Source organism: Pleurodeles waltl, chromosome 11 (genome assembly GCF_031143425.1).
Source record: "Pleurodeles waltl isolate 20211129_DDA chromosome 11, aPleWal1.hap1.20221129, whole genome shotgun sequence".
Lineage (NCBI taxonomy): Eukaryota > Metazoa > Chordata > Amphibia > Caudata > Salamandridae > Pleurodeles > Pleurodeles waltl.
Window position 1 is genome coordinate 904,137,288 of NC_090450.1, and position 16,485 is coordinate 904,153,772.

Consider the following 16,485-nt stretch of genomic DNA (forward strand, 5'->3'; position numbering starts at 1 on the left):
GGGACGCGTTTCAAATAACCTGGTGCGGCCAGTTGCTTTACGCGTTTCCTCCCATACCCTTGATTCCTCGAGTATTGAGGAAGATTCGCCAGGACCGGGCTCTAGTCATCCTAATAGCTCCGGATTGGCCAAGGAGGGTATGGTACTCCGACCTTCTCCAACTCTCAATGTGCCCTCCGCTCCGTCTCCCTTTCAGGGCAGACCTCCTCTCGCAGTCGCAGGGGCAGGTTCTACACCCCAACCTCCAGAGTCTGCACCTACATGCCTGGAGATTGAACGGGGCAACCTGAGTTCCTTCTCTCTCCCGCCTGAGGTAGTGGATGTTATATTAGCGGCCAGGCGACACTCCACTAAATCTATCTACGCTAATAGATGGTCTAAATTTGTTGCGTGGTGTGGAGAGAGGCAGATTGATCCTTTGCATTCTCATCTATCGAACGTTTTGTCTTTTGCTCTGTCTCTAGCGCAGAAAGGTTGTGCAGTGGCTACCATTAAGGGTTATTTATCGGCCTTGTCAGCCTTCATATGTCTTCCAGACCAACCATCTTTATTTAAATCCCCTATTGTTATCAGATTCCTGAAAGGTCTTCTAAATAAATATCCTCCAAAGCCATTCGTTATGCCGCAATGGGATTTGTCCTTGGTCCTGACTTTCCTTATGGGGTCCCCTTTTGAACCTATGCATTCTTGCCCCTTAAGGTATTTGGTTTTAAAAACCGTCTTCCTGATAGCTATAACATCAGCAAGGAGAGTGAGTGAGTTGCAGGCCTTATCAGTAAAGCCCCCTTATACAACTTTTTATGGGGATAAGGTGGTGTTGAGGACCAAGGCTGCTTTCCTCCCGAAGGTTGTTTCACCCTTCCATTTGGCTCAGGCAATTACTTTGTCCACGTTCTATCCTCCGCCTCATCCTTCCAAAGAGGAAGAAAGACTGCACCGTCTGGACCCAAAGAGAGCGTTGAGCTTCTTTATTGATAGAACAAAGGATTTCAGGCTGGAGGATCAGCTGTTTATTGGATACGTGGGCAAGAGGAGAGGAAAGGCAGTCCACAAGAGAACACTATCCAGGTGGGTTGTTCTTTGCATTAAAATCTGTTACTCTTTGGCAAAGAAGGATCCTCCTGAGGGCATTAGAGCTCATTCCACCAGAGCTAAGTCGGCCACTTCGGCCTTGGCCAGAGGTGTTCCTGTGGTCGACATCTGCAAGGCCGCAACTTGGTCGTCCCTTCACACTTTTGCAAAACATTACTGTTTGGATTCTGAGGTTAGAAGGGACGGCCATTTTGCACGGTCAGTGCTGCAGGATTTCTTGGTTTGACCATTTAGGCACCCACCGCCGGGCGTGGTACTGCTTTGGGACTCTATTCATTAGGTGAGGAATCCACAGGTAGTTGTATCCATCAGAAGAACGAGTTACTTACCTTCGGTAATGACTTTTCTGGTGGATACATTAGCTACCTGTGGATTCCTCACGGTCCCACCCGCCTCCCCGTTGCCTTTCTGGTCTTACCAAGTAATCCTTGAGTACGCTCCTCTTGGTCTTTGAGGGTGCAATAGATGTTGTATATATTATATTTATATATATGTATATATGTATATATCTTTGTGTATATACTTGATGTGTATATATTTAAAAAAAAAAAAAAGAGAGAGTTTTATATATATATATATATATATATATATATATATATATATATATATATATATATATATATATATATATATATATATATAAAAGATTTACAGTTATTCATGCAATGTTGTGTATTTTTACAATGTAATGGGATGTTGCCTTGCTCTTTCATTGCATTGCCTGGTTGTTCTCATGCACGTAAAAAATGATTGGTACTGACGTCCGCACGTCGTCGAGGACCTCTTATTGCCTGTATGACGTCAGACGGCGTCGCGTGGGCTAGAGTGACGTCCTCGTCGACGTGCAGAGACTAGTAAGAAGATTTCCGTTGAATGCTGGCGCCATGGGAGTATTCATTAGGTGAGGAATCCACAGGTAGCTAATGTATCCACCAGAAAAGTCGTTACCGAAGGTAAGTAACTCGTTCTTTTATGCCATTGGGGGCGACCTCGCCCTTCTTGGGCCTACTTTGACATATTGTAGTCGACAATGTTAGGCTGATGAAACGGACTACGTTTCAGTTCTGTTCACTGTGACACGCCAGATTTCCCTACACCCATCAGCATTTGGTGTGCAACCAGTGCCTGTCTCCAGAACACAGAGAAGAGACCTGCTACGCATGTAGATCGTTTTGTTCCAAAAAGACTGTGCGGACCGAAGAATGGAGATTGCGTCTAAGTCGTCAGAACACACACACACCCAACATCTTTGGAGAAGAAGTAGAACGGCGTATAGCCATCTCCATTGCAGATTCGGATTGAGATTCAGATGTTGACAGCCAAATCCATCCCACCGGTGCAGTATAGAGTACATCAGCCGTGTCACACCAAACAAAGACAATTAAAAACACTCCTGCATCGGTCTTCGGTCCTCCACTGCCTTCGGACCCGAAAAATACCTTCAGATGACCAACCCTCAGGTTCGGCACCGAAACAAAAGACCAAAGTGCATTCAGCATACACCAAACAGCCTGCCACAGCTGTTTCGGTACAAAGTCAAAAAATCGAACTTTTCCATCTCAGAGCCCAAAAAAATAACAGCACTTCCAGAGCTGACATTTTCGGTCTGAGTCAAGCATTCCATAGCCAAACCTTTGGAATCAAAAACAGCCAGTAATAAATATTCTCCAGCTACTGAGTCATCATCTGAAATACAACATATTTTGGAGGTTATGGACACTAAACAGTGCAAAATTCATATACACCACGAAGCAGGAAGGATCATAGCCTCTCCTCCTCCAACAATTAAAAGAAAACTAACTTTTCGAGAGAATTTAGACACTGGGACTCCACCTATCAAAGTCTTTAAACAGAAGGAGCAGCAAAAGGCAGTGCAACAACCTCAGCCTACACCACCACATTCTCCTTCTCTTCCTTCCTTCCACACCACTACCTCTACCTTCGCCTACAAACTCAACACAGTTCTCTCCACAGGCATCATCCGCATCACCACATAGGGATGACTTAACTGATCCTCAAGAAGAGGTAGAGCCATAGGATACATAAGACCCAGATCTCATTCTCCCTAATGACCCAGATTTATACCCAGCAAGGCCATCTCCCCCTGAAGATACCACTGCTTATAATCAAGTAATAGCTTGGGCTACCATAACGTACAATTACATCCCATTGAGGATGGTTTTCTATTTAATACTTTAGCATCTACTCACAAAGAGTACCGATATCTCCCTATGCTTCCAGGCATGCTTAGACATGCTGAAGACATTTATAAATAACCTGTAAAAGCAAGAATAATTACCCCCCCAGGGTTGATTAAAAAAAAATAAAAAAATACAAACCTGCATCCTCTGCTCCAGTTTTTGTTAGGGCACAATTACAACCTGATTCTATAGCGGTACGTGCAGCAAGGAAACGAGCCAATAGCCAGTCTATGGGAGATGCTCCTACAGACAAAGAAAGTGGAAAATTTGATGCAGCATGTAAGAGTTGCTACTCCAGCTGCCACCCACTAGAGGATTGCAAATTCCCAGGCACTTTTAGCAAGATATTATAGGGCTCATTGGAATCAGATGGAAGACTTGCTTCAATATCTTCCACTGGAACATCAAAAAAGGGCGCACAAATAGTCGCAGAAGGACAAGCTATTTCTAACTATGCAATTAGATGCGGTACTGATGCAGCTGATACAGCAGCAAAGGGAGTCAACACCAGCATAATCATCAGGAGACATGCATGGCTAAGAGCTTTAGGATTTAAGGCAGAGATACTGCAAGCAGTATTAAACATGCCCTCCGGTAAAGAGCATTTATTTGGGCCAGAGGCCGATACCACCATAGACGAGCTTAAAAAGGACTCTAACAGCTAAAGCTATGGGTGCATTATACACCACACCCACTAGAGACACTTTTCGTAGGCCACAATGTAGGGGTGGTTTCAAATAATCAACCATGGAGCAATCCACCTCACAACAAAAACAAGGGCCACACTTTATAACAGAGGTTCATTCAGAGGCTTTTACAAACGATCTAGTTATAGAGGAAGAGGTAAATCAGCTGCTCCCAGAGGTTCCTGTAGCTCAACAAAATAGTGACTTTTTACAAATCCCCTCAGAGCATACATCGCCTGTGGGAGGAAGACTGGTAAATTGTTACCCACAATGGTACAACATCACCACAGCTCAATGGGTTCTATCAATTATCCAACATGGCTGTTGTCTAGAACTCTTCTCTTCTCCACCAAACATTCCCCCCCGTTCACACAGACTTACTCAGGAGCATCTCACTCTATTAAAGCAGCAGGTATAATCACTACTACTCAAAAGAGCCATAGATGTAGTGCATATATCCCAACAGGGATCTGGAGTATATTTTATATACTTCCTGATACCAAAGAAAGATGGTACTCCTAAGACCAATTTCAGATCTCAGACCCCTCAATCTATACATCTTTTCAGAACACTATCATATGGTCACTCTACAAGACATAATTCCGCCTACTACTAAAACAGGATTGCATGACAGCATTAGACCTCAAGGATGCCTATTCCCACATTCCCATACATCCAGCACATTGAGAATATCTAAGATGTGTCATAGCAGGAAAGCACTACCAATTCAAAGTGCTACCATACAGAGTAACAGCAGCACCAGGGGTGTTCACCAAATGCTTAGCGGTGGCTGCAGCATTCCTCAAAAGATAACACATACATGTCTTCCCGTACCTAGACGACTGGCTCATAAAAGCCAGTACAATTCATATTTGTCAACAACATACTCAATATACCATAGACATCCTGCACAATCTAGGATTCATAATCAGTTACCACAAATCTCACCTGCAATCATCACAGATACAACCGTATCTGGGAGCAATTCTGAACACTCAATCAGGATTAGCATATCCAAACCCCGTAAGGATTCAAGCATTTCTCAATCTCATATCTCAACTACAGTACAACCACATGTATACAGTAGAGCTAATGATGAAACTATTGGGAATGATGACTCCATGTATAGCCATAGCCCCCAATGCAAGACTGCCCATGCGAACACTACAGCAGTGTCTTTCTAAACAATGGTCTCAGGCACAGGGTCAAATTCAGGATCTAGTGTTGTTGGACCGCCAGACTTAACCCCCTCTGCAATGGTGGAATTACACCAGCCCATCAAAGGGACGGCCCTTTCAGGATCCTGTACCTCAGACCACAATCACAACAGATGCTGATAGGTTGGGGAGTACATCTCAACAACCTCCCTATACAAGGGGAATGGAACTCAATCCAACCGATATATCATATAAACTACTTCGAATTACTAGCAGTATTCCTAGCACTCAAAGCTTTTCAGACACAAATCACACGCAAGATAGTTTTAATACGGACAGACAATATGACCACAATGATTTTTCTGCAACAACAGGGGGGATACACTCATCTCAATTGTCCCTTTTAGCACAGACAATTTTGAAGTGGGCAATTCCCAATCACATTCAATTAATGGCAGAGTATCTTCCAGGGATACGCAATCAACTAGTGTATCTCTTAAGGAGGGGACACAGCTACAAGTCCACAAATGGAAAATTCACCCACAAGTGATTTAACAATACTTCCAAACTTGGGTAACCCTAAACGTAGACCTTTTTGCTGCAAATTGCCAAAGCTTCGCATCCAGGCACCCACACCCTCAATCCAAGGGCAATGCTCTATGGATGACTTGGTAAGGGATATTTGCTTACGCTTTTCCACCTCTCCCACTAATTCGATCTCTGATAATAAAGATTAAACAAACCTCACTCACTATGATACTCATAGCTTCCACATGGGCACGTCAACATTGGTACACATCACTACTGGACCTGTCTGTAGCACCACATCACAAACTGCCAAACAGACCATATTTGTTGACTCAAAGGATATCCAAATCCCAGCACACTCAACTGGCGGTTTGGCTCCTGAATTCATAGAGTTTGGCTATTTACAGCTTCCATCTGAATGCATGGATAGTCTAAAAGAGGCACGCAAACCCACAACTTGACAGTGTTATGCTGCTAAATTGAAGTGTTTTGTCTACTATTGTCAACCCCAAAATATTGATCCACTTAAAGCTTCAGTACAGGATATCGTTTGCTATTTGCTACACTTACAAAAAGCAAATCTGGCATACTCATCTATTAGTATTCATTTAACAGCTATAGCTGCTTACCTTCAAAATAGACAACATATTTCCCTGTTCAGGATTCCTGTTGTAAAAGTCTTAAAAGGGTTATGCCACGAACAGTTTCTCCAGCCCCTGTGTGGAATCTTAATATTGTACTCACAAGACTTATGGGGCTACCATTTGAACCCATGCATTCTTGTACTCTAGTATCAATCACTTCTTTAAGAAGAGTTAGCGAAAGTCAGGCGTTCACTTTAGAAGAATCTTTCTTTCAAATCCATAAAGACGAATTAGTTCTTAGAACAAATCCAAAATTCCTACCAAAGGTAGTTTCACCTTTTCATATCAGTCAGTCTTCTTTCCACAGCCAGATTCAGTTCCTGAAAGAGCTCTCCTCACCCTTGATGTTAAAAGAGCTCTCATGTACTATAAAAACAGAACAAAAGATTTCAGAAAATCCAAACAACTCTTTTCTCATTCTCAGAACCTCACAAAGGTAATCCTATTTCAAAAAATGGATTAGCTAGATGGATAGTGAAGTGTATTCACACTTGCTATCTTAAAGCTAAAAGACAGTTACCAGTAACTCCTAAAGCACATTCCACTAAGAAAAAAGGAGCCTCAATGGCGTTCTTAGGGAATATACCAATTGCAGACATATGTAAAGCTGCCACATGGTCAACTCCACACACATTTACTAAACACTACTGTATGGATGTGTTATCTTGCCAGCAAGCAAATGTTGGACAAGCTGTGCTTAGCACAATAATTCAAACTACTTCAACTCCTGCAGGCTAACCACCACTTATTTTGGGACGGGACTGCTTTACAGTCTGCAAAGCATGTGTATCTACAGCTACACATGCCATTGAACGGAAAATGTTACTTCCCCAGTAGACATCTGTTCGTGGCATGTAGTGCTGTAGATTCACATGCGTCCTCCCTGGGAGCCTGTGGCAGTTGTAGTATAATATATTATAAATATGTATATACATTGCATGGACATCTCTTTTCTTTACTAAATATCTATATGTACATTTATACACTCTTTACGTCACCCTCCTGCTGGAAAACAATCTAACAAAGGACTCGATGCCCATGCGCAGTATCACCTTTTTTGCAAGTTTATATGCTCCCGAGTGTGGGGCCGGCCTGTTTCCATGAGGGCCGCCCTCCCCTTGCCTCCTCCCTTGTGGGATTCCTGATCATGCATCGCGGCGTGCTGCGATCCACGATCAGGAATCTGTTTGTGAAAGGCGTCGCTGGAAAGGGGACACTCTCACCTTTCCAGCGATGCCACCCACAAACATGGGGGGCATCTAAAACCCCACCGGACATGTAAACAGACCTTACCTGCTTCTTGATGGCCGCTCCTGTGGAGGTTTGTGATGTCAGCGTGCCGGGCGGAGGGCGGGAGAGACGCAGAAGCTATTCCGTGTCTTGACCGGGGTTTTTCCCCAAACAAAACACTTGGTGCTTTGCACCAGAGGATTTTTCAAAGACCTCCCTAGTGACAGCCAGTGGTAGTCAGACGCACAGGGAGGGTGTGCGTGTGACGGCCATTGGCCATAAGACGCACCTAAGGGGTTAACAATAATTTTTTTCACTTTGGTGACTCCAGATGTTCAGTCTTTACTCTCCTGTGGGCCAAGGAATATTAATATGCAAAGCTGTTGTTAATACCGCATGAATTTTGTACCCTGTTATTAAAGTAGCTAATGCACCTTATGTGGAATATGCAGGTGGTGCATACAAAATTGTGAGTTATGCATGTATGGGATATTTGGTAGTTGGAAGGAAGTATTTTTTTTCCACTGAAGTTCTTCTTTTTCACAAATCACAACTTTTGGATTTTGTCACGATTGTGCGTAAGACATATAGTAACCTGTTAAGGGTTTTTAATTGATATATTTTTCTAGCCGTGAAGGAAGATTTGTTGATGAGGCTGGATGAAACACATGTTGGCTAGAAGCGCCTCATGAACAATATTGAAATAAAGAATATCTTGTGGAAGAATATCAGCAAGAATTGGGTCAAATTGTGGTGACACTCGCAAGGACTAGAAATGACTTATTGGACTTTTACTTGAACTTTGGTGGGGTATTGAGGTGGGTCCTCCCTCTCTTGCTTGAGCACCTTCGGAATACAGTGTGACTGATTTCCTTTTTACTTTTCAAATTGTTTTGCGCTGACAACACTCTTGCCAATTATAATATTGCACAGATTCTTATTGATGTTTATATTAAGCTAAGGATAGCTGTTTACTTGCTCTATTGTTGAGGTTACCAGTACCTAAGGACTCTCCAGAAGGCATGATTTTTGTTTTTGTGAAGTTCACAGTTGTATATTCATGTCAGCTGTTCAACTAATGCTGAAGACCTATTCAACTTAAGGAAAGAATAGCAAGGTTGTCTGCATACGTCAAGTGAATTTATTCTGCTGGTTTCATTTTGGTGACTCTAAGTGATATTATAAGTATTAGATGAAAATGTTTGGGGTTAGGTTCATTTCATTGGATAATTGAACTTGCACCCAAGTGTCTTTATTTAGTGTGACAAAAAAAATGTCAGATCAATTCCCCATGAGTTCAGTTTTTGCCAGAGACTGTTTCTATTAACCTTAGCAAAGGTTCTAGAGTAGTCAATGTAGCATGCATATAATTTGTAGTCCTTCCCCTCCTTTGCTTTTTTGACTAGCAAGCGGAAAACCAATAGCATGCCAGTCTACCACTGGTTTGACAGCATTTGCTGACCTACCACTGGTTTGACAGAATTTGATGATTTTGTGTTCATAAACCTATTCAGGTAGATTTTTGCTGGGGAGAAAAAAATTGACAAAGATTTCGCATCCATGACTAGTAAAATGCAAAGATGGTTGTTTTTCAGTTCTGATGTTTGATCTTTCTTCTGTATAGGCTATTGGATTGAACCTTTTAATTTGACCGGATTCTTGCACATTTGTTTGAGTTGTTCCAGCAATTAGCTCTGTAAAGACGAATTTTACTTAAAAACTGCACCTCGGATTCCGGTGGGGCCGGAGAATGGAAAAGAGTGCTTTTATTAATTAATAGCATGATTTCTGCACAAGTAATAGTGTAGGTGCTGTGGGATTCGAAATGAGCAAAGGATCTAATAAGGAGATTTACTGTGTATATCTCTTTAGGTGTAATTCTCATTTATTGTGTGAGTGGTAGTATTCACAAGATGTTACTAATTTGTATTTAAAATCATGTGCATCTCCCGGGGAGGCAGCGTTTAATGTGAGCCCATGGGTGCATGTGGGGCTAGCACTTATGTTTTTCCCTAATAAGTTTTTGTCCCATAGCAAGGGAAAGAACACCATAACAAGCATTGGCCGATCAGAAATAAACTGTGTTTGTGCATTCCGTCATTCACTTGACATTAGACTGAAATGGTCAGAACATCCCCTGGAGTGCACCGCAATAACAATAGCATTTAGAAGAAACTTTGTCATGTAACTATATAGTCAGCCCCTTGAGGGCATAACCACATGAAAAGAGAGTAGCAGAGAGCATTGCAGTGTAACCATAGAACATAAACCACTCCCAACTTAAAACAAAAGCTCCAGCCATGAGAGAACTTAAAAACACACTGAATGGTGGGAGAGGTTATGATTTTGGGGTCCCCCCAACCTAGTGTGGGGAGCTGGACAGAAAGAGCAGGTCGTTTTGAACGTTTTGCTGAAAGTCCCATTGTCCCAGGACCACCACAGGCTGAGTTTCCCTTGTGTTTTTTCTATTTAAAAGGCACCAGTTTGTATATTTTTCAACTGCTAAACTTGGGAAGAATTTAGGAATGAGGCTGCAAATTTAACCTGTGCTCATATAAAGCACTCCAATCTTCCAGTCAAGTTTGTGCTATATAAATAAATAAGTAAAGCATAACCCTTCAGCTTGCAGCCTTTGTCCCAAAGAAACAACGAGATGCCAGAGGACGAAACAACATACTGCCACCAACACAAAGCAGACAGGCAAAAGAAAAAAGCAGTGCACCAACACTAAGGTTTATGGCCAACCGTGCAATTATCCATGTAACTGGGTCAGTTTCCAAGGCGGTAACAAACCAGCGTCAAGGTGGGGCAAAACTAAACCATTTACCTAACAAACCAAAGGAATTTTGAAAGGCAGGCCAAGGAGCGAATGAAAGTGATGGACGTGTGATGGACGTGGTTAAAGCCCACAGAAGTAGATTACAGCACGTCGAGAGACAGCGCAGGTGTGCTACCTAGGCTTGACCTAAAAAGGGGTAAAAGGATAAAGAGAGATTGAAAAACAGTGACAAAGTCAGAAAGCAGGAAAAAAAACAAGCTGCAAGAGTGCAGTAAAGGGGTGAGGAAGGTAGGGTGATGGATGAAAAAGGCATAAGTTGGAGTCAAGACTATGCAGCCTTGGTGGTCTTCATACCTGACATTCAGCAGCACCTGCTTTGAGCATCCAAGAAATCCTTGGGCTCTGGTACATATTCTTTTACAAATTAGGCACTGCTGGGAGGTCATAGTTGATGTAAATAAAAGGTATGCATTGAAGTCTCCAGGCATTAAAATATTAGCTTCTGAGTGAGTTGCAGTTAGTCTCTCCAGTTCTTCAAGAGTTGGAGTTAAGGTGTTTCATGTTATTATCAAACACAGGTGGAAAATAATATTATAGTACTAGTAGCTGCATTTTACTTTTTAAAAGTACTTCTTGTACTTGTTCTGTGTCATTCCAGAGGTTTGTTGACAAGTGTCAATAAATTCCCGCTCAGTATTGTCTTTGTGGTTTTCCTTGTAATAGCTTTTTGTGTTGTGTAGTTAAGAAAGCAAAAGCTGGGCGTTTCCCACAACTCCTTGAGACAAATAACTTCAATGTTGTTGAGAAAAATTGTCCAGGCTACAGCTGTTAGATGTTAATCATCTGTCAATGAAAGCAGTTTTTCAGGAGTATATTAGAATGTTATTTTTAATATTATAATCTTTCCTCCTACCCCATCCCGCATCCTTCTTCCGTGCTCGACAATCAGATGTGGTACACTTCATTTGGGCTGGAGGTTTGCCGCAGATTTAATTTCACAAGTACGTGCTACTCCTGTACGATGGCAGACTGGGATTCTCAGACCTTTAATTATACTACTGGTCCAGCCACAACCTTCCCATCGCTGTGTTTTTTTTTTTGCGCTCTGTGACAACTGCTCCATAGCGGTGGAACTCTGAGCACTGGAGAGTCACAGCACGCTCTGCTTCCTTTATGGATGCAACACACCTGCCACCCACTGTACTCTTGCTAGCCTGGCACCAGTCGCTGACATGGATTGGCTAGCATGGAGAGCCAATGGCAATGAAACCGCTCTAGGCAGGGACTTGGAATAGTAAAACAGCCTTGCTGGAGGGCTTCCGGGCCTGGGATTCCATAGGCATCTCAATAGTGGGGGACATCTTGACAGTCATGTCTATGTGCACTTTTCAACACCTGACTGACCCATACACTGTGCACAAAATACAATCCTATTTATAGTTAGGGCATGTCCTTGAGGCCCTGCTTGACTCCGCGGAGCCCCTCCCCAAGTGCACCCCACTAGAGGCACACTTATTGGAGTCCCATCCAACTATGCCTCTACTTTTTGTAACTGAACAATACCCCTAACCCCATGTTTCCTTTACAGAAATGGTGGGAGGAGGACCTAGGCCCCCTGGATGATGATGATGATGATGACTTGAGGGAGGCCACAGTTGCACCTGGAGTCCTAGCAATTTTTTAAAAAACTCACCCTTATCTAATTGAAGTACCTCCACTGGGCATACTTCAGTCCCTCACAGTTGTACAGGATGGAGGGTGCTCTGCCTCCATGATGCTGGCAGTGCCGACACCCAACGGGCACATTCTTTCATGTGATCTGGGATTGCTCGGTTATCCTAACTTATTAGACACAACTTTGTACTATATCTCTCAGATTGTGGACAGAGATGTCCCTCTTGCGAAACTAGTTTTTTTGGGCCTACTGGATGAATGGGGAAGGACACAATACATCAGACAGCTAGTTGGTCTGGGCTTCATTATTGCAAAGAGGGACATTGCCCGTCACTTGTGTTCTAGACGGGCCCCCGCTCTTCTTTGAATGGGCCCTGGGAATGGACTTTGCTGCCACAGTGGGAACATTTTTCTACAAGACCAGGGGATGCCCAAAGAAGCACTATAAGGTTTGGGGCGCATGGCTAACATATTCGGAATTGGTCTTCCATGATGTAGTTTCTTTTTCAATATACTCCTGTATTTCTGACACTGGGGTTCTAAGAGGTTTGGGCATACTAAAGCAGTTATTTATTGTTATATGTCTGTTCATATGTTATTTAAAAATCAATAAACAAATTTATTTTAAAAAAGATTGTAATCTTGCTCTAATTCAAAGTTGGGAACATTGTGAGTGATTCATGGGTAGTGGTTTGAATAGATAGTCATCCTTAACTTTGAGGTTAGAGTTCTAGAGTGCAAGCCTTCATGTCATGGTGGTTGAATTAATCTTTGTGTTTATGAGTGCTTGCTAACTATGATTTTGAAGTTTTCCACTTCAGTTGGAAGTAAATTGTCAGGTCCTTTTAAGTGTCCAGTTAACTGTGGTTAGGAAGATTTCTTATACACATACTTGTCTTGTCACAAAGTGTTGGTCTATGTTGGCTTAGCTGCTGAGCATATTAATACATCCCAAGCTGCCAAGTCAGGTTTTTGTGTCCCTTATTTTTACTGTCCATGAGGGAGAAACCCAGGTGGTGTAGTAAATTTCTTTCCTGGAGTTGAGTCGAGCATAAATTCAGAACTAAGTAAATCCTGTATGTTTATACTTTGAAAATCTGAGAATAATAGTTTTGAAAAATATATTGAACTGTATTGATAGTATGCATTCCTTCTGATTAGTACTTGGGGCGTAGATCCATTGTAGTTGCATCTAAATCTTTTTACGTTTTTAAAGTGAATTAGTTGACTGCACACTAGGATTGAGGTTTAAAGAACACAAGTGGTAGGTGATATTTGTTCAAGTTGTACTAATGAGGTAAATATGTTTAGATTATGCGATGTATTCGTTGTTAAATGGTTCCCAGTTTGAAAGTCATTGCATGCTTTTGATGCTCCATGGGGTGTTTAGAGGGTTGCAAAAGTGTTTTGGCAAGGAATTTTAACCCATCAGCCAGTGCCTGCTCAATTTTGTTGTTAGTGTGCACTGTTGAATTCTTGTTTTTGAAGTAACTTCTAGTTGCAATTCTGCTTTATAAGGAGAGGTTAGTTACTTTGGGAATGTTGATTGAGATTATAGATTGCTCAGTAGGTGGTGTAATGTGACATATCTGTCTTTTGTTGTAGTAATAATGTGTTTCAGAAGCGTCTAACATTTGATACAAATGGTTCACATTGGACTGATGAAATATTAGGAATAATTTTTCAATGTTTGAATCTGAACAGTTTGGAGTAGTAATGTTTTTATGAGAATTAACGTTTCTCTTTACCTTTCTAAATTGTTTTAATCTCTGTTTATTGATGTACGGTAGAAAACCATCTTTGCATGAATGGTGGAGCTATGGTCAAATTTAAGCTAATCTTTTACTCTGACTACTGATTTTGATTACTTTAAAATAGAACATTGGGATTAGCTATTTGTTACTGTTGGAATTGCTATACAGATTGTAAATCATCTCGCCATACGCTTTTACTAAAATTTTATATGTTTTTTAAAGTATATCATGACCCTTGGCTTTTTTTCTTTAAGATAATTACGTCCATCGACTGGTCGCAAGTAAAACAGATGGAAAAATAGTTCAATATGAGTGTGAGGGTGAAACTTGTCAGGAAGAAAAAATTGATTCCTTGCAACTGGAGGTAAGACCAATGATATTGTTTATCTTTAAGTACAGACTTCAATTGTGAATAATACTTCTAGAACACCATGTTTTGAAGGGCTGCAATGATGTGGGAAAGGTCAATAAACATCAACGTGTCTTGGGTTTTATAGTGTCTACGGATTTACAGCAGTCGCTGAGTTCCTGTGTTTGTCTACAACTCCCATGCTGTTGCCTCTCATCCTTGCTCTCCTCATTTTATCCCTACAGCTTGTCTGTTGCCTTCCCCCATTCACAGATGTTTACAGGTTCACTTGTGTGACGTTTTACAGTGCACTTTAATTTTCATGTAAACAGTGCCCTTGCTTGCCTTCTCCTCCCGCCCACCTCCTCTCATCCGTTGCTCCCCCAACTTTACTTTACACACTGGTGAGCTGTTATTGATCCATCTTTTGAATTTTCGATTTCCATGTTCTTTCTGTCCTAGAAGGGATCCAAGCACAAAGCACACTGAGCAGGTAACACCTGATAATACCTAATACACATTTGATTTGTTAAAAAATAGTCCACTTTAAACCAAAAAAACATTTGTTTACTGTAGCCCAATATAACCTCAAGGAGTTGAGCCAACTGATTTGCAAGTACAGTTTCCTCAAGTCCCAACAAACGCAGATGAAGAAGAAATACTTTACAACAAAAAAGTGGCAAATAGGTCTAGCTTTTGAGACCTGATATCTGTGCCAATGTCTTTTGACAATGCTTAACAGCCTTGTCAAGATCTTGGGCAACACGGCCCAAAGCTGTTTTCTTTTTTTTTTTAAAAAGCAGAATGACGTGCCTTCTCATTTTGTAACCTTGCGTATGCATTATGATTTGTGCGTGCACCTGTGCCATTGCACATGCCTGATACAAAAGTTTTTATTTACAGATTCAAGACGGATCAGTACAAAAATAACTTTTTTTCATTGACCATATTTAGCAAATAAACCCAGTCCAAAACAAATCATTTAAAACAGACCACCCTACAATCCACTCAAGTTACAATATAATACTTATACGTATATCAATCATACCACATTCATACAACACTTACCAACTGACAACACATTAAAAACAAAGCATGCAGAACCATGAGACATCAAAAGTTACATGGAATAATAACACATCAGTTTTCAAATACAAAAAAACAATTAGCCTAATTATGTAATCCCACAATTTGCTAGTGAATTATTCATTACAGTGCATAAATATATAGTTGATTATCGTCACAACATTATTTGTCTTTCTGGTTCATATACAGATTGTGAGAGCGCCAACGTGCGTTTCCGTGAAACACCAAAGTGCGGAACCACCTTCTTCAGGGCGCTACAGAGCTAAAAAAATAAGGACCAAAAAGAGGGGGGGTGTCATCATACAGCATTTCCAAAAATCATAAACTCAAAAGACTGCGAAAAGGTTGTCCAACTCATTCAATCGCAGAGGTAGTACAAGGATCCAAATCAGGCCTAGGAAAGGCCACTCGCAGGATTGTGCCCTCTAGGAGCAGAACGTAACAAAAAGTATTCTGGATAAACGAAATTTTATTCAGACGGACAGTCAGAAAGAGGTCTTTATGAGAGGAGATGGAAACCGGCTTCACATCTTTTGAATGCTGCTTAATGGTACGGACTACAGCGAAGCAATCAATGATGGGTCTTTGAATAAAATGTTGTTTGTCCAGAATACTTTTTATTTGTTTATTTTTTTAACACAGTTGAGTTTCTTCTATGTTACTCTAAGTATAGTGAGTTCACACTGGTAATTTCAAGCCTTACGCCATCCACTTCAACCCAAAATATCTTTCCTTCATCTCTGACCACACAGAAATTGATAATGGTTCTCTTTATGATTTGTTGTCATTATCATTTTAAAATATCATAGACTCTCTAACTACCCTTCTATTTTTAATACAACAACTATATAGGAACACTTCCGTTCTGTGGGCGAGCTGTCCTTCTCAAATTGCCCTTGATAAATGTTGCCAATCAGTATATGATGGGGGATGAGAATGGTAGACCTGCAATTTTTTATTGGGCCTCACAGATCCTGGTGATTAACCACTGGCTGGGCGGAGGATGGGAAGGAACTATCAGAACTGTCCCTAATGGGCCTCAACAATTTTATGGGCATGGTGTACGGTAAGTCTATTACCCAGCATCTACCAGAACTAACCAAGGTAGTGTTTCTGATATGGAGGTCGGCACTATACATGACCGGTTGGGATACGATATGTACATATCAAACTCTGTAATGGAAGGGGGAAGTGGCTTCAGCCTGCTGGACAATTGGAGATATTTACTAAATGGGACAGGATTGGTATTACTAACCTAGGAGATGTCTGTCAGGGGTCGAGTATGAAATCATTCCAGGACTTGTA

At 41.5% G+C, this 16,485-nt stretch overlaps 1 protein-coding gene across 1 annotated transcript in view; it reads left to right on the forward strand.

The window, feature by feature from the left end:
- Positions 1-16,485, forward strand: part of BRAP (BRCA1 associated protein) — a 218,404-nt gene that overhangs the window by 135,812 nt on the left and 66,107 nt on the right. The window contains exon 9 of the mRNA XM_069214836.1: positions 14,000-14,109. Coding sequence (XP_069070937.1) covers positions 14,000-14,109 — 110 coding nt within the window. The remainder of the gene's footprint in view (positions 1-13,999; positions 14,110-16,485) is intronic.